Source organism: Pogona vitticeps, chromosome 3, assembly GCF_051106095.1.
Source record: "Pogona vitticeps strain Pit_001003342236 chromosome 3, PviZW2.1, whole genome shotgun sequence".
Lineage (NCBI taxonomy): Eukaryota > Metazoa > Chordata > Lepidosauria > Squamata > Agamidae > Pogona > Pogona vitticeps.
Genome location: NC_135785.1, coordinates 203,107,343 through 203,131,883, shown reverse-complemented (window position 1 = coordinate 203,131,883; position 24,541 = coordinate 203,107,343). Strand labels below are relative to the sequence as shown.

The window sequence follows — 24,541 nt, the reverse complement described above, 5'->3', positions numbered from 1 at the left end:
TTGGAAGAACCACTGTGCAAAATGCTTCTTCTTCATTATTCCTGGAGATACATTGATCTTCAGTTATGCAGTAGCAATAATGAGAAACAAATTTATCAATAGGACCATCTTTGTTGCATTCATAGAACAAAGGAGGCAAAAGAAGCAGGGACTTTTTGTTTCTCTTGTGTGCAGTGGGGAAGCAAAAGAAAATTATCGCAGCCTATTCTACATGGAATAACTCAACTGCTCACAATAAGAGTGGAAGAAGGCAATGTGCCAGAAAGAGTTGTTTTTCTTAGGGCCTGTGCATCCCTCTAACCAAAGAAGTTGCCCATTCTTGCAGGACGGTTTCCCAAACCTATTTCATTAGCCCCTACACTCAGCAGCAATGGGAATGAGTATGAGGTAGTAAGTGTGGGTGGCATACAAGTCAAACAAACAAACAAATAAATGAACAAACAAACAAATAAAGTTGAATCTGGTCCATGATAGCTATGATCTACATAGTAAATGGAGCTCAAGTATATGAGCAGAAGATGGAAAAGTCACCATTGGGATGTGGATTCTTGAGACCATTGTAATATGTACTCCAGCATGTGTATATCTATTTTCCTGTTACAAAGACTGTACTTAACCATTTGAGCAGATGGCATTCAAGGTTTTTTTTTTCCTAATTTAATTTTTTTTATTTCTTTTTCAGAATGTATTAAGAATAAATCTATAGAAGCCATTCCTTACTGGTCAGCCTGTTTAAATAAAAATCCTAATTTCAGGTTCTTGGAAATGTAGCAGGGCCAACATTTCTTAGCAAACAATTTTTTAACAATGTTCTTTTTGGCCTTCCCTTGAATTAGTGCAGGATCACACCATCCAATTTTTCAAGAATTTGGCATCAAATCCTCCCCACTTTGATTGTGTACCTTCCAGACACTATTGTGGATTCAACTCAAGATTGAATAATATTCAAATGACATTACACAAAGAAGAGGACGTGCCTCCCTCACGTCCTTCTTGTTGTTGAGTTCATCCATCAGAATGAGCTACTACTATAGGCCAAAAGAAACATTATAGTTGTGTGTCTCAGCAATCAGGCTTGCAAATTAAGCCTTTGTTTAGACCTGATGACCAATCGAGAAACAAAGGGCACTAGAATGAAGGACATGGAGTGTGTTAGGACATACTTCTTTCACCACAAACGGAAGCAAAAATTCTAATCATGTGCTCAGAATATCATCAAGTTTTCCCACGATTTCACTCAGTATCAAGTGAGCCAAAATGAAGAAGGGTTTCCTAGATATCACAGATCACAGAATCCTAGAGCTGGAAAGGACCTCAAGGGACACAACATACAACACATTGCTGAGCAGGAGATCTGCAGTTGAAATATCACATCTCTTACAGATGGTCATCCAACCTTTGTTTAAAAAATTCCAGTAAAACAGATTCTACCATCTACTGGGCTGGGTTGTCAAACGGCTCTTACTGTCAGGAAGTCTTTCCTGAAGAAGTTTAGCTGAATTTTTCCCTACAGTTTGATAGCATTTGTTGGATTCTTTCTCTCCAAGTGATGTAAGAAAACTGATCTTTTTTTAATGTGTGTTTGGTTATGAGTGTGTAAAAATTATGTCTAATGATGCCACCAAAGCTCATACAGTAAATTCATAAGCCCATGGTTCATCTTGACTCTTGTTTGTGAGCCCTGACTTTGACCCAAAACACTGTATTATTTCAAATTGATACTAAATACAAGTTGATTTATATATTCTGCACCTATGCAATCAGCTGATTGAAGCTCCCAAACTCTGCTGTCTTGGTGTAGGCTTGGAGGTTGGATGTTATAATTTTGGTAAAAGAAATGAAAATGTTAAGTGTGCAATGCACACGTGTGAAATGATTTCACCCTCTTTGGTGGTTTAGAAGTTTGCATCTAAAACAATGCAATACCTAATCCCTTTTGAAAAACATTATTGTAGATGGTATCTGTGGTTTCATCGCCATTCACTACTGTAAACAAAGCACATGGGATAATATCCTTTCAAGGAAAAATGTGCACGACATATGACATCATGAGATGCTGGTTGGAAAACGAGATGTTCTGTACCATGAAATGCATGCTCTAAACATCTGAAGATCTTATAATATTTTAAAAGAACATAGGACTTTTCCTGCAGGTTTATAATGTCAGATTAGTAATTTGGTGAACAAATAATCAATTCTCATGGGAGCAGACACCACTCCTAAGGATGTTTCCTCTTAATCTTAAACCTTTATCTCACAGCAATCTTTATAAAGTGTGAGGGATTTTTCTTTCCAGTCTTTCATTTGTTTTAGAGTTTTCTACATTCCCAGGGCTCGCTCTCAGTGCTCTGATGGATGCACGAAAACATTCTGGGAGACAGGCTGCATTAAACCTGAGATGTTGAAGAACTGTAGTATTGTCAGGAAAACAGAAATGAGGTCAGCCAGTAATATTTGTGGCCTAACACACAGCACCCTTTTCATCTCCCACTCTGGCCTATCAGCAGCAGAGAAAAAAATGATTGTGGTGGCACTGGTGGTGTACGTGGCTTTTGCCTTCCCACAAGAGAGAAACCTATTCATGTGCAGCTTCCATTTGCAGTTTGCAAGTCAGCAAGTCAGCAGCAGCACATGGCATTTCTTGAGCTATTAAATGGTAAAACCCAAAGTTGGAAGCAGTGTAAAAAAGAACACCAGAACAACTAAGAAACGAACAGCTTTGTGAAAGGCGGTTGTTGCACATGCAGAGTAGAGATACTAAAAGCTATTAAAAACAAATATGGATGACAAATACCTTTACTGTTCAATTACTCTATAGTAATCAAAGTAATCATATACCTACAGCAGATGCATTTTTTCTGGAAAAAAAATCATTTTGCTTTACTCTCCAGCCCCAATAGTTTGCCAAAGCATCTTTAAAAAGAGACAACTAAAACCAATAAAATCATGAAGGACTAAATCCAATGTCAGTCCCAAATGGAGCAGATCCCTTAATATGGTAAAATCAGATTTCAGTAGAAATTGAGCTTACATTACATAGACTAAATGATAAAATGATAAAAATGATAGAATAATAATAAAAACAAATATTAAATCCAGATCAAGATCAGGCTTAAGATCATTTGTGAAAAAAGCATTTGAAACAGCTAAAAAGCTTGGACAAATAAAGATGTGCAGAAAAGACAATACTGACAATCATAATCAAATGTTGCTAAGAAGAGAACTCCAAAGACAGGGACTTTTTACTGGTGCTTTCCACCACAGTTCGCCACCTGCCTCTCAGGGAAGGACATGATACTTATTACAATGGTACTCCGAGCAGTTTGAAAGAATCCTTCTCTTGCTGTTTTCATGTCTTGGTGCCCTAAAATGGACACTTACACCAGTGTTTTCAATTAAATCATTTCTCAGCCTAGAAGGAGAGGGGAATGGGAGAGGGGTTGTGATTCTAGCTTGCAAAAGTTACTGTACTGGGGAAGGGTCTACTGAAGAAGGGCTCCCATGGTGTTCTACCATATATCTATAACAGATTGAAGACGATGGTTTATATATATAAAAAAAGGGAAAGCAGAATGAAAGTGAGAACCTAATTTACTTTTTATCACCAGAGGTCTACAGAATGAATCAAACAATTCTTCTTATTGAAAGGTGAAGAACAAGTCATGCAAAATGACTTTGATGCTTCCTAGTGTAGCTACTCAAAGCATGAGCTGATTTCCTATTGTAACTATGGCACTGTGCTTTGGCACATACCGTATTTTTCACTCCATAAGACGCACCTTTCCATAAGATGCACTAATTTTTTAGGAGAAGAAAACAGGAAAATATAATCTGTTTTCTTCGCTCCATAAGACGCACAGACTTTCCACCCTCCTGTTTTGTGGGAAAAAAGTGTGTCTTATGGTGCAAAAAATACGGTAATTCCTTGGCCTTCCTTTCCTAGAGAAAACAAAGGCCCCCATAAGCAGTGAACAATTATTTATTTTCACAATAACAAGACTGAAGCTGACGTCTAGAGGACAATGAGAATCCCAAGATGTCTTGTTATTAGTATATGCCATGGACTTCTGTCTTTAAATAAAACAATAAATGAAACCTGTTTCAAAGACTGCTTCAGTCGATTTGGTAAAATGCCAGTTCTTTTGAAAAGGCACCTGAACAACGACTGGTAGATGAGTCAAAATGCAGGTTATGAACATGACAGATGAGCGTGTAACTGAAAAAAAGTGTTGCAGAACATAGCAGCATGAAATAGCAGTGCTAAAAAAGCGAGAAACAGGAAAGAGCCAGTGACACACAAGCATATTTTCATCAGAATTTTGTAGAGACGGAACTTCTGCAAAAGCTGCTGAGGCCTGTTATCAGCTCGCCTCAGAAGTCTGTGGTTTTCTCACTCTTACAAGGCTGCTTTAACTGACGGTTGTTTTGCAGAGAACAGGATGCCTGCCTCTGAGGTGTCTGCTTCCCTAAAACTTCACAGAAAGAAAGATGCAGAGCAGCTCTGCCTCACGCAACCATTTATTCGTTCTTGATTGCAAAAGCCTTTCCCTATTAAACTGCAGATGGGACCAAAAGCACATTCTGAAAGAGCTTGATAAATATGGGAAAACTAAGCAACTTCCCAATGATACTAAAACTGTAGATTTAGAATATGAGGTATTTCTATGGAGAAAAGAAATGGAGACTATAGCAAGTTGGGTAAGTGCAAAGAGTGGACTTCTGCAGCATGGCTGTGCAAGAAAATGAAGAAAATGGTGTCCCTCTCGTTCAGTGCAGAAAACCCAACAGAACTAGAAGTCAGATCTGTTTTCAAGAATGTCACTGCTCCAGAAGTTAATAGCGTATGTAGATTAGGGCACAGGACAGGCCTCTGGGCATACAGCTTTCCCTTTTCACAACTTTTCTGTCCTCTCCTAGAATCTGCTGCTTCGTTTTGCCTAAGGGTAGAGCCATCCCAAGAAGAAGAAGAAGCACAAAAGCAGCTTTCTGCATGTACTCACTGCCAACCTTCCCTCCTGTTTTGCCATCATTTCTTATTCTATTTTAAGATGATAAGAATTTTGGAAGCCTCACACCATTGATCCCTAAAGTGTGGCTCTGGCTGAGAACTGACGGAGTTTGAATTGGGGAGTGTACACACACTGTGCCGTTTGATATTAATTGCTATGGATGCATCTTAAGGTACCCTGGGATTTCAGGAAGAATGTAGAGTTCTCTTATCTTATTCATGAGAGTACATCAGAGTTCTAAGTAATTCTACTAAGAATTCTAAGTATCTCATTAGCTATAAGTCCAGGATACAGTAGGGTGGAAGCATGGCAGTTACAGTAGTATCAAAAAGCTGTAACTGTATGATAGAGAGATCCTCTGCTGGAACACACACAAGTGAATGTGTGGGAGCCAATGAGTCAACTCCTACCCTTTGATTTTTTTTAAACTGGTCTCTAAACCCAAATATTCTGTAGAAGCCTCTTTTTCAAGCAATAGAGGATTAAGAGGAAAAAAAAGGCTAATGAAAACTAGAGTAATAGGGGCTGCAATATTAATGGGAGTTTGATTCCCCACTGTACCTCCAGGGAGAAGAGCCAGCCTGTGTGGCCTTGGGCAAGCTGCACAATCCCCAGAAGCCCCCCAGAAGAGTTTTCTACCTGGAAAACTCTGAAAAGGGTTGTCAAAAATCAGAATTGTCTTGATGGCACAAGGTGATGATGATTAAATACACATTGGAGTAGGAAACTAGTCTTGAAACTTTACAAGTATATGTTTAAAGCAATACGTACATCTTGCTCTAGTAATGGACAGGCAACACTACACTGAGGATCTGTATATATTCTAAAAAAATTGGGGGAAAAAGAGTAGGAAGCAGATGACATTACGACTTCTCTGCAAGCCATGAAGAGGAAAACCCCAGTTAATGACTAAATTTCTGATACCTAAAATTTCTGTACCGGGACTTGCACCACATTCAGTAATCCTGATTTACACAGAAAGGGCTGTCGCAGTTGATCCATGACAACAATCTGTAGTGCTGGGTCTGTTTGATTTTTCTAATTCTGCTGGCAGAAGTGGGCTTTTTTTTAAAGAAGAAGAAGAAGAAGAAGCACAAAAGAAGAAGCTTAAAGGCAAGATGAAACAGTCTGAAGTAAAATCAACAACCTCCAACCACTTCTGTTTAACTGATGCTTTTGATCTCAAACTGGTGTGGTTTAGTCCCCCAGCATAACAACACACAAAGGCCCTGTGAACAAGGGCTCAGAAGCAGCTTTTGTGGAGTGCAAGGACCTACTGAAAGAAAGGAGCTGTTGTTGGAGAGTGTCGGAAACAGGAGTCAGTGAGTGAAAGGGGGGAGGCAAGTGTATTAAGGGTGTTAAAAGGAGGCTTCCAGTCAGCAGGCAGCCTGAAATGTGATCACCAGTTTATACAAGTGAATCTATATTTAATAGGTCTTGCAAAAAAAAAAAAAAAAAAAAAAAAAAAAAACCAACAGGGAGAAAAAAAGATCTAAGGCAAAAGGGGGGCAGCTTTTATAAACAAATCCACTCAGGTCATGTAGCATTTTTATTTTCCTGGTTTCTTGTGGTGTTTTTGTTTCGGTCTGTTTTGTTTAGTATATAAAAAGGATGTGAAGTAAAATGCACACAAATTAATTTGTACCCCTAGGGTTGTAAAGGCTCTGATAGCAGTTGTCTTGAAATCAGTGAAACTCATAGTTTGTAGTGTACTTAATTGTAATATTTTTCCTTAGAAGACAACTTGGAGCCCAGATGTAGTAGTGTTTTTTACATCAAAGAAAATGTACTGGTGAAAGTGGCCTATGAATTGCCTGCTTGGTCATATATAGAGAATATTTATATATATTTTGAATAGTATATATAAATATGTTTTCCATCACAAAAATAAATCACTGTATAAGAAAACAGAACAGGATTGCTAGCACCATGTAACAAGGATTCTGCACTATTTTGAATCCAGAAAACTGTAGGAATATTTAAGTCTGTTAAATCACTGGTTCTTAACCTTGGCTTACTCAGGAGTTTTGGACTGCAACTCCCAGAAGCCTTCACCACCAACTGTGCTGGCTGGGGTTTCTGGGAGTTGCAGTTCAAAAACATCCGAGTAACAAAAGTTAAGAACCACTGTGTTAAATAGCTGGGGTGTGGATTTCAAATATCATAGCTCCGTGGTTTAAGCATCTGGTTGCAAAGCCAGAGGTTGTGGGTACAATTCCCTGCTGTGCCTCATTCACAGGGGCTAGATTTGATGGTCCATAGGATCCCTTAATTATCTGCAATTAAGATTATTATATTTCAAGATTTGTATAAAAGCTGCCTTGGATACGAGCAGTCCTTAGAGTGAAACAGCCCAGCTTGACATTATTTGCTCTGACCGACCTTTCCAGGATCTCAGATAGGGTTGTCATCATCTATCCACATAAGATGAAGATGATGGGGATTGAACATGAGATGCTTTGCAGGTAAGCTGGTGCTTCTGTTCCATCACTAAGCTATGGTGCCATCTATAGAAAGCCAGTCTGGTACAGCAGTTAGTCACGTTCCCACTGAGCCATGAAACTCATTGAGTATGCTTGGCTTAGCCACTTGTTGTCATCCTGATCTACCCCACAGACTCATAGTAAACATAGGATGGGGAAGAAGGGAACACTCATGTACCTAGAGGTCATTGGAAAGAAGTGGGATATGATCCATCAGTAATTCTGACAGTTTATTGGACTGCAATATGATGGTCTTCATAGCCACACATCCCATGAAGAGACGGTCATGAAGATTACTATCAATAAGTCATATCAACAAACCAGTGCTAGCCATTTTCCTCTCCATCAGGAGCAGGCATTTTGTAAAGTGGATGGGTTTTAATTGACCATACCAGGTCAAGCCAGCTGAAATATTTTGCATTACATGAGCATTACATGTTGCTGGGAACATCTTATCCCTACTCCTGTGAAGACTGCAGCTGAATTTCAAGGCAATACAGATGCTGGGGGGGGGGGAGGCAGATGATGCCATCATCCCTGTTCTTTGAACCTATAAATATTGGCTCCACTATGCCACTGCTGAGAGGTGATGACTCATTGTAGACCGCCCAGACAGTTCATGGTGGAATTGCAGTCTGAATCAGGCACTTCTCAACTCATTGTCTATGATCTTAAACAGAACATCGTTTTAGCTCTTAAATGTAAATGGTTCAAAGGATTGAATATGGCTGCATGTATTCATACATTTGAAGAGATGCCATAAAGCAGAGCTTAGCATGTTTTCCTCTGATCTGTTGGGATCTCCCTCTTGTTATCAAAGCACCAGTCCTACCAACATCTACTGCCTGTTTTTGCCATCACAGGCAGGGATTTTCTCATTTATTCTGAAATACTCAACCCGATAAGTTTGTCAGTCATACTTTTGTCAAGGTTTTACAACAAGCCTTTATTGCCACACCTAACTTTGCACCCTCCTAGCAGAAATTCATGTCCATCACTTCTTAGTAAACAAGAAAGAGTATTGAAAACAAGACTTATTATTAAAAAATGAAGCAAACACTGATGATGAATGTAGTGGTCACCCTGTCATGCATATTCAGCAGTGCATTGGCATGAACCAATAGGGAGCTGTTGGGAGGCGGAGCCAACTATATAGAAGGGGGGCTGAAGCAGAGTGTAGAGTAGAGAGGAGTAGATAGAGAGAGGAAGAGATAGAGGTTTGAAGAGAAGGTTGAAGAGAAGGTTTGGGTTTTGAGGCAAAGAGAGAGTTTAGGGAGTGAACAGTCAGAATGTTATCTGTATTAGTTAAGTATAGAAGAGGTTAAAGGAAAATATTGAACGCTTTGTGTAACTTTAAGAATGTGCTTAAGAACTATTCCTAAAACAACTTGTAACCAATAAACCTGTTCTTATTTCAAAGTTAAGTACTGAATGGACCTCAGTCTTTCACAGGAAACGTAGTTGGTAAAGGGACCAACTGGTGGCAGCGCGTTAAAGGATGTAGTGGGATACAAAATGTGAGTTTGTTGTTTGGTGAAACAAGCAGGGACCACATGGTAAATCATCACAATGAATATCTCACAATGGCATGTACAGTTGGCATGCCATAGATATGAGCCATAAAACTGATTAAAACATGATCAAGAAAGATGGGGTGGGGATCATATCTTCAGATGTGTACTACATTTGTCATTGGGATAACGTTTGCATCTGTTGCACCTTCTTTTGTTGCTACAGCAGGTGGGCTCCTCTCTCTCTCTTAAAAACCATAAAGAAGCAAATGAAAAGGTCAAGTGAGTGACATGTTTTTACATTCTGCCATCATCAAAGGATAAGATACTTAGGGCTTTTTTGATTTTGGTTTGTTTGTTTTTTAACTGTTTGCTCTAGGCACAAATCTTAGTCCTATTTGGATTGTAAATCACCTCCTCCATATTTATGGGTATGGAGAACATATTATTCCTGTGGAGGATTGAGAAAAAAATAAATCAAAGGTGGCCTGAAAGCTGGGAATAAAGGGATGTAAAATCCAAAGTGTTTTTTTTTGGGGGGGGGGTTACACCCTTGCAACTCTACTAAGAGTTGTGACAAAGCTCCCACAAATCTCTATGAGACAAAATTGTCAACTTTCACACAGCTTCACTTTTATGCTAAAAGGGTAACCACTGCAAAACTAACAAAGAAGAATTTGTATGTCTCTCATGCTAGGCTAAGCAACTGCAGGTGTTTTCTGCTTCAGCAGACATCAAGTCTAATACACTGCTATTATTTTTAGCTCTTATGTCTGCATGAAACATACACTGCTCTTTTGGCATAATCAGGATCTAGCCGGTTGCATTAGAATCCACACAGCAATAAAGTCATTTAACAGGAAACGTTTATATTGGCACGTCATATTTTAATTTTTAGTTTCTATTCCAACTGTAAATCCCTCAACACATCAGGGGCAAGAATTCTGGTAAATGAACTTTCAGAGGCTCTCAAACAATGCTTGTTGAGAGAAAAGATGGAGGTTTCCATTAGATGACCATCCAAAATTAACACAGGCAAATTATACAGGGATGGATATACAGTGTCTGCCTACTGTGTCCCTAAGCACCTTTGCCAGAATAATGTGGAAATCAGGAAAATAGGAAATATTTTAATCTTTCTTCTTAAAATGTGCTTTGTCACCACCATTCTGCTCTCTTTTATATAATTAGTACTTACATGTCATTGAAACAATTCCACCTTATAGTGACTCTTTCCAGGGTTTTCTTAGTATAGAGTACAGTGGTGGCTCGCATAACGTTTTTAATTGGTTCCAAAAAAAAAAACCTTATGCGAAAAAAACTTTATGCGAAACACCATTTCCCATAGGAATGCATTGGAAACCGGTTAATCCGTTCCAATAGGAACGGATTGGCGTCCTTAAGCGAAAAAACCCATAGGAAACATTGTTAAACGATACAATGTTTCCTCCATTGGAATGTATTGAAGCCGACTCAATACATTTCAATGGCTTTGCGAAGTCAATTTTTGCAAATTTAAGTGTGTCATAAAAGGGTCAAAAATTGTTTTAAATGCTTGGATTAGCTTCTGCACCCTCTAAAACGGATGCAAAAGTTAATTTGGCTTTGATCTGACTTTTCGTTAATTTATGCTGAATTTTTTCCCCCCAACTTTTGACAGCTGTCAAAATCTGACAGCTCCATTGTTTCCTATGGGGGAGAAAAAAATTCACAAAATATTAACGAAAAGTCAGATCAACGCCAAATTAAGTATGCACACATTTTAGAAGGTGCACTAACGATTCCAAGCATTTAAAACCGTTTTCCAACATGTTAAGACACTTTTGTAATTGAAAAAATGAACATTGTTAAGTGAAGCAGGGGACATAAAACCAAAAACGTTAAGCAAAGCATGGTCCCAAAATCGCTATGTGAAAATCGCCCATAGGGAAAAACGTTATATGAAGCACAATCTGACTCTGAAAAAATAAACGTTAAGCGAAAAAAACGTTAAACGAAGCAAACGTTATGCGAGGCACCACTGTACTCAGAAATGGTTTACCATTCCCTTCTTCTGGGGGCATGCTTAGGCTAGCTGTTTTCATAGGCCCAAGGCCACACAGGCTAGCTCTTCTCCCCAGAGGAACAGTGGGGAATCAAACCCCCAGTCTCTAGTACCAAATTCACTGACCTATCCAGCCAGCCTCCTCTGTATACCTAGGAAATTTTAAAAACACAGCCGGGAGGTGATTTCCAGCTTGCTCTTCCCTGCAAATGTCCCTTGCATCCACCCTCTCCTGTGTTTGCTTTGTAATGAGAAGTTCCATCAGGCATCAAAATGTTTTACACTGAGTAAAACTACTGGTCACTCCTTGCCAGTTTTATTTCAGTGTAGATGAAATCAGCTTTGTTGAATGTCTTATCCTTAAATTTCTTGGACAAGAGGAACAGGGGTTCAAAGACAGGATGTTGTGCATGCAAAAACTGTGCTGTGCCACAGCCTCTTCTCCTAGAGACACTGCTTAAAGTTCTCTTCCAATGATAGTAACTGGGAACAGAGCAAAGAATTATGAACTAAAAATCATTGCCAAGTGTCAGAGGAAAATGCACCATTAATTCAATATCCAGACAGTAGATCTTGTTTGGGCTTGTCTGACCTCTTGTCAGACTGACCAAAGTGTACACTGGAGGTTTTTTGGCGGGTGGGTGAGGTGGAGGTTGGTATTCTAACCTTTCTTTCCAGTAATTCCTATGATGGGCCTTTCAGAGCTACCCGGGCCTTTAAAATAAAAAAGAGAACATCTTGTACAGAAAGAAGACTCAGACATTGTACAATCTTTCTTTCTTTTTTCTTCTCCTCTCCAAGTAGGCCAATCTTTTTATGAGTGTCTCCCACCCAATTTCCTTTCCACAAGCTATGGTCCGTGTTTTTCTGAGTAGCCCTTTGTTGCCTTGCAGCTATTTCTCATCATAAACTAGAGTCTTGCCCATGGCCTTTGCCATGCCTTGTGATAAAGTTATCTGTTAAATTATCATTAGAGACACAAATATACAACAGAAGAATGGTTAAATGGGTAGGCTGTCTGAGTGTCATGGCTTGACCTTTACTCTCTCTGTTACAAACTTCCTGTATGATTTTGGATGGGCAATTAAGCTTTCATGATTCATTACAACAGTACCTCATAGAGGACTGGAAATGAGGCATTCATGTGCTTTGCATATCTATATTCTATACCAATAAGGGACATAAGAAGATTAGAAGGAGATCAGAAAGATTAGTTCATGTAGGGGCCTTTGCATGCATTGAAAAACAGAGAAGGGACAACATTGCTCTATTAAAGTTTTTTTGCATAATACAAAACTAATGTAATAATTCATGTTATAATATAAGGATTTAGATGAGTCAGTGGGCAAAGTCAGCCATGTGATAACATTGTGCTAACTATAAGCAAATTCATAAGATGCCAGCCAGTGCATAATGCCATTTTAAAAAGCAGACTACATGGGTAGGGCTGGTGGTGTAGCCTTCACGAAACCTAATTCCTTTCCAGTTTTGTGGCCTACAAGCAGAGCTTGAGAAGTTTGTTGTTCTTGTTAAAACTCCTATGGCCATTGGTAACATTTCCAAGCTCTTATTAGAGCTCCTGTCATCCCTTGATGTCACCAGGCTCGACTGAGAAAAAAACCCCAGTGCTATTAGAGGGAAGTGAGGTACTCCCATTATGGTAGCAATTTATACTGAGAGCCCAGTTACACTGGTGATTTGTTCTGATTTCAATTCCATAGTATTTTAAGTTGGTTTCAAGTCAAATAAGTTATAAGTCGATATGTGTGTTCACTTTGAAATTAGCAATTCTGCTTTCAATTATGGACTGTAAACAATTGGTTACTGCTTATAAAATGGTTGTGGGTGGTTGTAGGTGACAAAAAAAAAGAAACACCCAATACTAAAAGGGAAGTGCCAGAACATGGGGGAAAAATAATAACAATGCACAAGGAAGTCCTCTTTTGTTTGCCTGCAGTGCATCACTTCAGTTATGTAATTTTAAAAGCCCCCACTTGCCACTCCCAATAAAGCTATATATATTTAAAAGCCAGACGGATGGCACTGTTGTTGCAGTCCAAAACCCAGAAGCACCCCACAAGGCACAATTAAAAGCAGCAGTTGTTCTCGTCATATTGAACAAAACATTGTGAAGAGAATCGATTTATATAGGATCAAGCAGATTCCACACCTGTCCACTAAGTGATGGAAGACACATTAAGCATTCCGTGCTTCACAATAAGTGACAAGGACCATTTATCTAGGGGGAAACAAAGAAACATTTAATGTGCATGCCCAGCTAGCAACCTGCCTAAAAGGGATATAAAAAGAGGGGTCTGGGCAATCATAATTTGTCTGCTGAAACCAAAAGGCTTTTCGAACTAACTAGTTTCTTTAGAACTTGAACAATGCAAATAAAGAATTCTTCTCTCTTTGGTGAGTATGTATGTGGTGTGAATATGCTGAATGCATGAAACCCCTTTATTTAGAACTGTAATCAATAGGTAATAAAATATATTCATTTTGCATTTATTGTCCTTTGCTGTTTAATGTTCTTCTTCTTGGGATACAAAAGATTCAGTAGTCACCCTTTGGTGACAAAGAGACCTGGGTTCAAACCCCTACTTGGCCATAGAAACCTACTGAGGGGGTGACAATGATAAAACTACTCCTGAAGTACCACAGGATACCTTTCTAACTCTTTTGGTAGAAGTTGGGTTGACTTTTCATATGACAATAGCTGTGTTGGATCTTTTCTAGGAGAAAGGTGGGGTAAATAGTTTAAATAAATAAATAAAAATATTCTTCAAAAAGATGAATATATATTTCTTATATTTCAAAGATTCCAAGATTAGTGTCTGAACAAATTTAGATTTAGAGACTTAATTTAAGTTACTTAAAATATATTCTCTGGATAATAATATTACTTAATCAGCTGTCTTCTACAATTATATTTTGGAAGGTCTTCCAATAATCCAATAATGTGTCTTTAGATATGTTCCTTAGAGAATCTGAAGGGTGTATTGTACCAAGTTCTCTGAGTGGGCTAGTCTTCACATACCCAGAGAGATTACTAAGTGACTCACATTTGCAGAAATAAATTGGTAGGAATGACAGGGCTGGTCCTATGAAGAAGCAAAATCAAATGACTGCCTCAGACAAGCAGATGTTGAGAAGCAGTGATGGCAGCCTCTGAGAATGTAGAGACCAGCCCACTCAGAGGCCCTTTGGTTGTTCATGAACTCCTCCAGCTGCTCCCCTGTGTAGGAGAACACAGCTGTGTCTACCACATTGTCTGTAATGGACCCCATAAACAACCCTGCTGTCCTAGTATGTGGTAGGGAATTCTAGTCTGTTATCGATGTTGAAATTAGATTCAACTGTCAGTCTTGTCAGCTACTGAAAAGGGAGAAGCATCTTTTCCTTCAGCTCATGTTACAAAAAAGGGAATGTCTTAGGAGTGTTCACAGCAAGAAAAAGTCTAATGTTTCACACTTCCGTATAGGGTACTCTTTTTTTTAAGAGTAATGTTGGATGCTTTTGGGGTATCTGGAGCAGTTTTATCATATTAGCTTTGGTTATGTTCTTTGAATCCAGTCTCTTGCTCTGCAGAGTCCTGCAAGTTGCAAATACAATATCACCTGATCCTGTACTCTTGACTTCTCCAATATGTGGTCTTCCAGATGTTTTGGTTTTCAGCTGGTATACCTTGCCAACCAAGGGAGGTTTATTAAAAGTGATTAATTCCCATTACCTTAAATTCAGTGTGGTGGTGAATAGACCCTTTGCCTGAGCATAGTCTGTCTATGGGCTTGTTTCAATTATTCCCTTGTCTGAGCTTTAGAATTTACTTTTAAAAATGATTAATTGCCATTACCTATTACAAGTATTTTTTTAAATTTAATTCATAATTTGAGCACATTTATATTCTGCTTTTCTGCTTAAAATGATAGTGCTCAAGGCAACTATCAATGTTAAAATAAAAGATTTATTTAAAAGAGTCAACATAAAGCTATTAAATAATGAAATGTATTAAAATAATCACAATGTGATTTATTCTGATTGGAGCAGTGTGGATGGGTAGAAACCGCAGTCATTAAAGCAGAGGATAAAATGGAACTTTTGTTTCTGGGGGAATTCCTAGTGGATTCTGGGAGTAGCAGTCAAAAAAAAAAAAAAACCCACCACCACCACCACCACCACCACAACAACAACAAAAACACCTCCCACTCCTTAGTGTGACATTTGTAATTCAAAATGACTGAAGGGGAAAAGATCCCTCCCTCCTGCACTCGAGGCAAAACATTTTGTTTAGAGAAGATCAACATACTGGTAATCACCGCAGCCTTTCAAGTCGTATTTGAATTATAGATCACAGACTGAATCCGACTAATATTTATTAAGAAAATAATAATCTTTTGGATAACAGCTAATATAAGATTGCTTGGGAAGTGGGGGCAGTGGAGCTAACAGCACCATACAACATGGACATTTTGTTGGAATTAAGTCTGATAGTATTCAGTAGGATTCACTCCCACACATGATGGCACAGGGTTCCAACGTAGGGTTGACACACAGGATAGAGTTTAGTAACTCAAAAGCATTAATTATGATAGACTTGTTAAGTACCAGGCTTTTCCTTCCCCCACAATCTTTTGTTTCATATTACTTTTACTTTCACTCCTGTAGTTTTACAAACAATGCAACCCATTATTTAGACTGCAGTAGAACTGAGTATAGACTGTAGCTAATGCATAGAATGGAGACGACCTTATTTAAACTTAAACAAACACAGAAGATTGCACTTCATCTTATTTGGTATAAGATTGTTCTTTTGCTGGCGATAACTGTCTGTATCTGTAGCAGGAAATTGCAGGAGGCCATTTCCTCTTCCTCTCTGTTCTTTCTGCTTTTCAGTCAGACATGTTGTAGGTAGCCTTGTTAGCTACAATGATGCTACACAGTGTTCCTAAAAAAACTGTGTTCCTAAAAAAACTCTTTGTTTTGCTCCCCACATTCTTGTTTGAATTTGAAACACTGAAGTGTGTACTCCATATGAAACCGTGGGAAGCAATGCTATCTTGGAAACACACTTTTAAGTCTTGCTGCTTCATATACAAATTATTGCTTGCTTGCTCTAAACAGTAAAATAGTGGATATAGCATGGCATTGAAAAAGCCAAACACATCTGTAGTGATGGGCCTTGTGACTGTACCTAGTGAGACTCATCTGGCTGCAGTACAGAGTGTCTTCTCTGTTACGGCACCCCTCCAACGGAATGATCTCCCCACTGAAATGAAGTGGGTTCTCAGTGCAATGAGTGTATGCTCTTTTCACCAGCAACTAAAACTATCTTTGTATTCGCAAAGGCTTTCACAGCCAGGATCTGATGGTTGTTGTGGGTTTTTCGGGCTCTTTGGCCGTGCTCTGAAGGTTGTTCTTCCTGACGTTTCGCCAGTCTCTGTGGCCGGCATCTTCAAAGGACTGGGGACAGAGTTCCTACTCCTGTCCTCTGAAGATGCCGGCCACAGAGGCTGGCGAAACGTCAGGAAGAACAACCTTCTGAACACGGCCAAAGAACACGAAAAACCCACAACAACCATAAAACTCTCTTTGTTTACCAATGTGTTGTCCCTATTATTTTCCTGATTTTTAAGTGTCAGTAATCTGTAGTTTTTTAATGAATTGTTTTAATGAAGTTTATTGAGTAAACCACTTTGACGCATTAAAAATACAAACTTCTACAAAAATGCTCTTAAATGAATAAGTAATATTTGATGGATTTATTCAAGTTTACAGGTCTCAAGGTAGTATATGTAGAGTTGCTGTAGCATATCCCGCAGAGCAGGAACGGGGGAGGTTAATTTACCTGTTGGCTCTATTAAAGCATTCAATAATATGGTTATGTTGAAAACATAAGCAGGGAAGTTTTTAACCCCACTCCCTGAGTGTCACTGCATCCATGTCTGATGAGAAGACAGTGCACTATACCTGAAGCCTCTCCAACTGATCAAAAACTTGGATTTTTCAGGATCCCCACAGAGAGATTCCACGTGTATCAGAAGCCTCTTTCTTCTGACAGTACAGTACCTTTCCATGTGGAGATAGCTATAGGCAGGGGGTGGCCTGTAGAGTCCTGGCAGAAATCTCCCTGCTTATGTTTTCAAATTAAATCTTTTTGAATGCCTGAATGGGGCTATTATGTGGGCCACATGGGTACAATTTAATAATCATTATAGTCCTGTCAATGGGAGGGAGGAAAGCCATGGGATGCAAGGTGCTTTCCCTCTGCTGCTTTGTTGTCTGTTTTTCCTTCAGCATTGTTCAGGACAGAAAGAAGAATCTCAAACACAAAAGCTGCAGTCTTGTACTGACTTTGTTGTACACCACACTGGATTCAGTGGCTGAAATCCTGTTGCTTAGCTTTGTAAGTCACTATCAAGTAGGCAAATTTGAGTCAGTGGAATTTATGGAGGAGTTGACTCACCAATGGACCTACTTTAGTTTAGCTTACTACACTGAGCAACAGGATTTCAGCCTGTACATATAGGAACATATAGAATTCCTCTTTTAATTGTAGTTTTAGGCAAGAGGTCTCAGTATCTGTAGCTATAAGCATCCATCTGGCAGAGCACACAGAACTTGAACATATTATAGTGGGTGCATCCTTCACCTAACATTAGCTAATAAAAACAGACAGAAAAGAGAGTAAGTGTGAGTTTCATAATTATCATGTGATATTCAGGGAAGCTGAGGCCTCCAAGAAAGGTTAATTAGAACCTTTTTTTTTTTCTTTACCTTCTAGCATAAAAGAGAACCTGGTGTGGTGTGATAGAAAAAGGGTCATATCCTTTGTGGTGTACCACATTCAATTAACATGACAAGCTTTGTGATCCTGTCAGTTTTCGCTGAGGGTGGGACCAGCATTTGCTTCCCCCCTCCTCTCTTATCCCCCCAAATTTTCACTGACTATCGCACTAAGAAAGAATTATGGATTTCCGTCTGAGAGAACTGCATGGACTGATAAAGTAAAATCTATGGGAGAAAACAACTTGGGTCCCCCCCCTACCCTTTAGGCCATAATTTCAGTTACAAAAGAAGGTGTAATAAATTTTGGCGGGAGAAAAAATAACCATTTTGGACATTTGTAAAGACTAGCCTGTATAAACAGTATTGAGAAATGGGGGCGAGAACAATTTAAGCAAGTGAAGGATTATTTTTCTTGTGACAAAACCTAAGTATTTGTCAAGTCAAGTTTTTGAAATTGTGTGCAGCTTACTAAAAGGAGGAAACATGCAAATGCAGGCATGCACACACACAATCTGCGCGCACACACACATGTTTTTTGATAAATCTTCAAGCCTCTCATATTTAAACCATATATATATTTATGTTAATTAGTTGTTAATAACATTTCAGTCCTGATTATGCTAACTGAAGTGAATGGGACTTGCTTATGTTAATCAGGTTGATTTCAATGGGTCCAGTCAAATTGAGGCTAGGATTTGATTTAGACAAATAATGACAAAATATTCACTATAGACTGACATTATCTATTCCAATTAAATTTTTGTCATGAAATGTCATCAGAGTTAGATTGTTCAAAAACAATTTAGGTTCTGGAACTAAGGTTTTCAGGCTCAGGCAGCAGAATGAGGTGGTACACTCATGACATGGCAGAGTGGAATGGAAAATTTTGAGGAACCTTTGACCTTGTATCTTGAATAAAGGTTCTTTAGTAACTGTAGTGGAATATTTCAGTTTCAGGATAAAAGATCAGTGTGCCACCAACAGTCACTATGCCCACTTATGTCTATTTGTATGATTAGAAATAATTTTCACTGGCTACTTCCAGGCTACGGAACTCCTTTGTACAGGACATCAGGCTGACACCCTCTCTTTGTGTTTTTCCACTGGCATGTAAAGACCATACTTTTCAGGCAGGCTTTTCCTTTGTAAAACACTGGGGAAGAAGTGGTTTTTAAGTGGAGAATTGTTATTTTATCTTTCTAAAATGGGTTTTAACATGTTTTAGCAGGATTTTAGATCATGCTTTTAATAGTTAATATGTTTAATCTATCTATCTATCTATCTATCTATCTATCTATCTATCTATCTATCTATCTATCTATCTATCTATCTATCTATCTATCTATGATTTATTTATTTATTTATTTATTTATTTATTTATTTATTTATTTATTTATTTATTTATTTAACTTGCATACTGTGCTGAGTAGTGATAAACACTGCTCTGAGTGGTTCACATCCAGAGTGAGATAGACACGAAATAAAACAAATCAAAATGTACTAACAGAAACCCGACATATAATCAGTCAAAACTGTCAAATAAATCAATAAAACCCAAATGATGGCAAATAGGTGATCAAGGATAATCAATCATACCACGTTAAAAGAGGATGTTAATGATTGGTTTTTTATATTTGTGTTTTTATACAGTACCCTTTGTAATCCTTCTTGAGTCCCTCTACAAGGAGAAAGGTGTGGTGCAAATTAAACAAGCACACAAATTATAAACAGCTAACTCTCACAGGCAAGCGCTTGCTGTGCAAATTCCCTGATGCTCCTTTGAAAGATCATTTCGCTCCCAACTTGGCCACCATTCAGTTTAAACTGTTCCTATTTGCTGGGATTGAAGCTTAATTCTGCAGCTGTCAGGGAATCACTTGTTATTCATATCCAGAGGAGAAAGTACCAACAGAAGCCACTGAGGAAAATTAGGTGGTGAAGCACACATCCAGAACAAGCACTTATGAGACAGAAGAGGAGAGAATCTAGAAGTTTGTGGTGTGCATTGCTAGATGGGGAAATGTGGGCAAATGAAATGAACAAAAGAAAGTATCTTCAGGCACATTGTAATAATACAATCCGCTAACACTGACATCAACTGGTACTACCCATCTGTGCAACTACTGTTGCACAGGACCAATTTTCAGAGTTAATCATGCCGAAGGATTTTATCATCCAGAATCCTGTTAACGATATACATGTGTATAAGTTAAATTGGGTAACTCATCATAGGAAATTGCTCTTAGCTAACAAAGTGAATTATACAATCAAGCACATCTCTTGTAATGGGGCTGGTGCCTTTTCAGTTAGCAGCGATTTGCCATGGTGAATTCCACAATTTAATGTATGCATACCTGAATCACTAATAGGATTCTGAGGACTGTTTTCTAGGAGGCATTCCTTGTACTGTATTGGGATATATATATCACTTGGTTTAACAAAAATACAAAGGCAATGCAATACTCAGAACTTAGAAACACTGCTTTCTTGGACTTCAGCACTCAGAATTCTCTAGCCAACAAGAACAATGGGCAACTTTGGAAGTTATAGTCTAAAATAAAATAAAATAAAATAAAATAAAATAATAAAAGTTCTCAGTATTATGCTGCATTTTGTTGAAAAATATATCTCACTTTATGGCAGTGGATAATTAAGGCCCTGATTAATACTGCTGCTAAATCCATTTAAGCACATATCTTCATTTATGGCCCTCTTACAGTCAATGTTCAAGAACATGCCGGCTGTGTGCACCACACCACATAGAACACTTCAAAGTTCACATTTTATTGTATTTCAAATGAATAAAATTTCCTCAATAATGCCTTCCTGTCCTGTAGACAAAGGGTCTAATAAACATTTGGATGAGCAGAAGAAGAAAAAGAAAACAAGTCAATCCAAGTACATTCAGGAAGACCTTCATTAGTTTACTAATATTGCTTCCTTTGCTTGTTTGCAGCCCAAAGGAAATGTCAGGAATGATTGAGTACTTTCTTACTGCACATTCATTGTTGTTACTAAAAGGATGTTCCCTCCTAAAAGACATGTGAGTCATGCAACTCCTATTGATTCGCTTCAGCTAACCTATCTTCTGTTGCCTGTAAAATGTGACTTAAACCCCTTATAGTTGTACTATAAAATAAAGCTTTTATAGCATTCTTTTCTGGTATGTTCACCCCTGTTTCCAGTCCACAAGGGACAGAAACAACAGTTTGCAGCCCCTCCACATACTTTAGCACAGCTTCTTCATACAAATAAGTCGTGATGACTCATTTTGCCACTCCTGAGGCAGCAGGATGGAAGAATTTGGAATTTCTCCCTCCCCCTCCTCTCCTGCCCCTCCCCTCCTGACCAATGCCAGATTAAAATTAATAAGAACTCACTTCATAATGTTGGATTTATCATAAGATACATCAGCACAGACTTCTACCAGAGCTTTGAAGTTTGAATACTTTTCCAGAAGAAAGAGTAAAAATCATATCATGAATTAGTGCGAAAGGACAAAGTTTCTTGACCCACTTACACAAGTTGACTTGTTTATTATTACATTTTTTAATCAACAAAAATGCTTTGTGAGGATGGCAAACGTAGAGCCGAACTTTAGGCAGTATTTGAATAAGTCAAAGTCCTACAGATTACTTTGTTGTACCCCATGTCTCAGCTGTTTCATTTTCTCAAATGTGTTGGTAACACATTACCTGTATTTTTCGCTCCATAAGACACACCTTTCCATAAGACGCACCAATTTTTTAGGAGAAGAAAACAGGAAAATATAATTGTTTTCTTCGCTCCATAAGACGCACAGACTTTCCACCCCCCTGTTTTGTGGGGAAAAACTGTGTCTTATGGTGCAAAAAATACGGTACTTCTAATTGCAAAAGACAATACAGTATGCTTGCAGAGCAAGCAACAAGTTATGCATCCAGTTTGCTCCATTCTCTCCACCTTGTGGCTTACCAGTTTCTCAAATGTTCCTTTAAACAAAATTGTCCCAAGGAATGGTTTTGCCAGCTGGAGAGAAAGCATGCATGTTCCCTACTTCCAGCACTAATATTCCAGCTCTAGACTTCTTCCAGTCTCCAGAGTAATGCATAAACAGGGTAACAGCATGTTTTGTTAGCTTGATGCTCAAGTTGGCTTTTTACTCTGTCAAGTCTTATGATGCATGCAAGCATGTGCTCTTGGCTATTTAAATGAGTCCAGTACCAAAGCACTGAGGCTGCCCATACAGCTAAACACTCCTTTGGTGGTTTGTGCCTCTGCTGTTGCATGCAATTTATGTGATTTATAACAGCCATGTCTACAAAGCGGAACATTGATGATTATGAGTTGGTGACTTGAACAACTGAAATAAACACTCTGTCGAATGGTCCAGTAGAAGCAAGCTGGTAATCTATTCATGCTTCAGATTTTGTTAGAACATGACTAAATAATCATGGAAAAACATATGCTGCTAAGAGCTAACTGAAAAAGTGCAAACATGCATTTTCCTAGACAGGGATGAGTCAAAAGTATATTTAAAAGCTTTAAGTGGCACTTACCTCGCATGAAGCACTGCTGGTAAGAAGGAAATGAGTCAAAAATGCTGTTTGAAGCCATGGTTTCCTCTTTAAAAATGTATTCTCTCTTTGAAAAGGAGATGATATATGTTTTCTTTCACCTTGGGAAGCAAAAAATAAAGAGTGGTCATTGTCCCAGATCTCTGTGCTGCCATTGCACTTTGCATATTTGTGTCTGCAGAGCAAAATAAATTCAATAATAATGTTCTTTTTCTCACAGACAAAGAGTGGAACTGTTTTGTTAAAAAGAGAGAGAGAGAAAGAGAAATAGCGGATCACTTGTGGTTTCATGATGCTTACCACTCTACGAAACTCTTGTGGTTTGCAGTCAAAATGATTCGCCCTGCCTACTGACCAATATCCCGGACCCACTCTTGTGTGACTGCCACTGTACCCAACTTGTGGTTCTGTGGTTGTTTATGAGGCCCAAAGAAGTGTTTCACACAACCAATATTACAAATTTAACTGTTCCCCTTTCCACTGCTTATTCCAATTGGTTCTTGGCAATCACATGATTTCAGTGATGTCGACTAAAAAAAAAAAAACCCACACACAAAACATTCTGAGCAATGTGCTTCCCCCACCACCTGCCCTCTTTTAGATTCAGCAAAGAAAGAATTATGTTGGGAGGCAGAAAGAGACCAAGCCTGACTCACCAGCCCTTGTTCTACAAATGGTCTCTGCTGATTAAGGATAACTCTGCCTTGTTGTTGCTTGTGGTTTCTGGGACTCCTGATTATTTTCATAGACATTTCATTAGTACTTATTCAATAGTAATTTAAACCCTGGCATTAGGCTGTTGCTGAAAGAGGATGGATAGGGCATCGTCTAACTTAGGAGTCACTTTTCAAAAAGTTCAGCAGGTGGAGAACAGCAATCTTCTTTCTTAAAGGCAGTTCAGAATCAAAAGAGGATAAGATGCATTGATTCAACTGTACCTTTTTAAAATGAGTCTGAAGGCATAGATGGACCAAATAATAAATGAAGCAAAGATTAGCAAAGTCTTTAAAGGGTTTTTTTGGGGGGGGGGAGGGAAGGATTACTGTGATCATCTGATTGAAGCTCTTTGAACATTAAAGTGTTTTTGAGTGGTTATTGTTTTTATATTATTATTATTTCTTGCTGTGCTTCTTTCTGGGACATAACTTTTTGTGTGTATTAAGCCTCCCCCAGTTGGGCTTATTTTTCTTATTTTGAAGTTAACAGGAATAAGGTACAGATTGAAGAACCTGATATTTTAAATGCATCTTTCTTTCATGTAATGTAAAAAAAAATGCTATGTGGTTTGAGTACCAATTATAAACTTTAAAGAAAGGCACCACTTAACTTAGGAACAAAGAAATGATTGTTGTGTCAGCTTTTAATTCCTTTAGTCACCTCTCTGCATGCTGAGCAGCACTTTTTCACTAATTTAATTCACAGGATTTTCCTCACATCTGCAGTGAGATACTTAGTGTCTCACTCACAGAAATATTTCACAACCTTTGCCAAACACTCCGTATTGCAGCAGAACCTGTTCAAATAGAGGGGGATCCTGTGGAGCATGTAGCACTTTCAGTCTTGCATTAGAATGTCCAGTTTCCAGTCAATTGAGTTTCAATATGGGCAAGGATGACCAAAAGCATATGTGGTAAATCATAAGATGAAAAACTAAAGAAAGCTGGTGCAATGTAGTATCCTAGGATGATGTACTGGGGTTTGGGAGATCCCCATTAAAAACCATGAAAAATGTTGAGTGATCTTGACCAGTCTACCAGTGTTGTGTGTCTAGATGTGGTCTTGGGCTCACTTCTTAACAAGGATGAAGAATTATATACTATGGTACCACCCATTCAACTACCTGAGCTGGCTAAGGTCTCCTAAGTTCATTACCTTAGGAGATGTCAGCATTTTACGTTGCAATTCACACTACATTTGGAAGCTGATGGCCAATTGATTTTACAGCAGTGTAGTTTCCTCAGATACATGCCCAAGCAGTTAGATTTGCAAAAGAATATCATATCTATACCAATAATGGTCAATCACTAAAGAAATCAAGCAAATTTGCAAGATACTAGAGGCAAGATGAGTTTGTGTTATAGCAAATGGAGGTGTTTCAGGATTTTAGGAAGTCTTGTTTTTAACAGCATGTTAACTATACCGTCCAGTT

The 24,541-nt window shown here is 38.5% G+C and overlaps 1 protein-coding gene across 3 annotated transcripts in view; it reads right to left on the bottom strand.

The window, feature by feature from the left end:
* Positions 1 to 22,887, bottom strand: part of RUNX1 (RUNX family transcription factor 1) — a 210,101-nt gene extending 187,214 nt beyond the window's left edge. For all 3 annotated transcript variants that reach the window (XM_020789339.3, XM_072994111.2, XM_072994110.2), the window contains exons 1-2: positions 22,693 to 22,887; positions 22,375 to 22,493 (exon numbers count right to left, since the gene is read on the bottom strand). In XM_020789339.3, coding sequence (XP_020644998.1) covers positions 22,375 to 22,432 — 58 coding nt within the window. In that variant the 5' untranslated portion in view covers positions 22,433 to 22,493; positions 22,693 to 22,887. The remainder of the gene's footprint in view (positions 1 to 22,374; positions 22,494 to 22,692) is intronic.
* Positions 22,888 to 24,541: the final 1,654 nt, after the last annotated feature.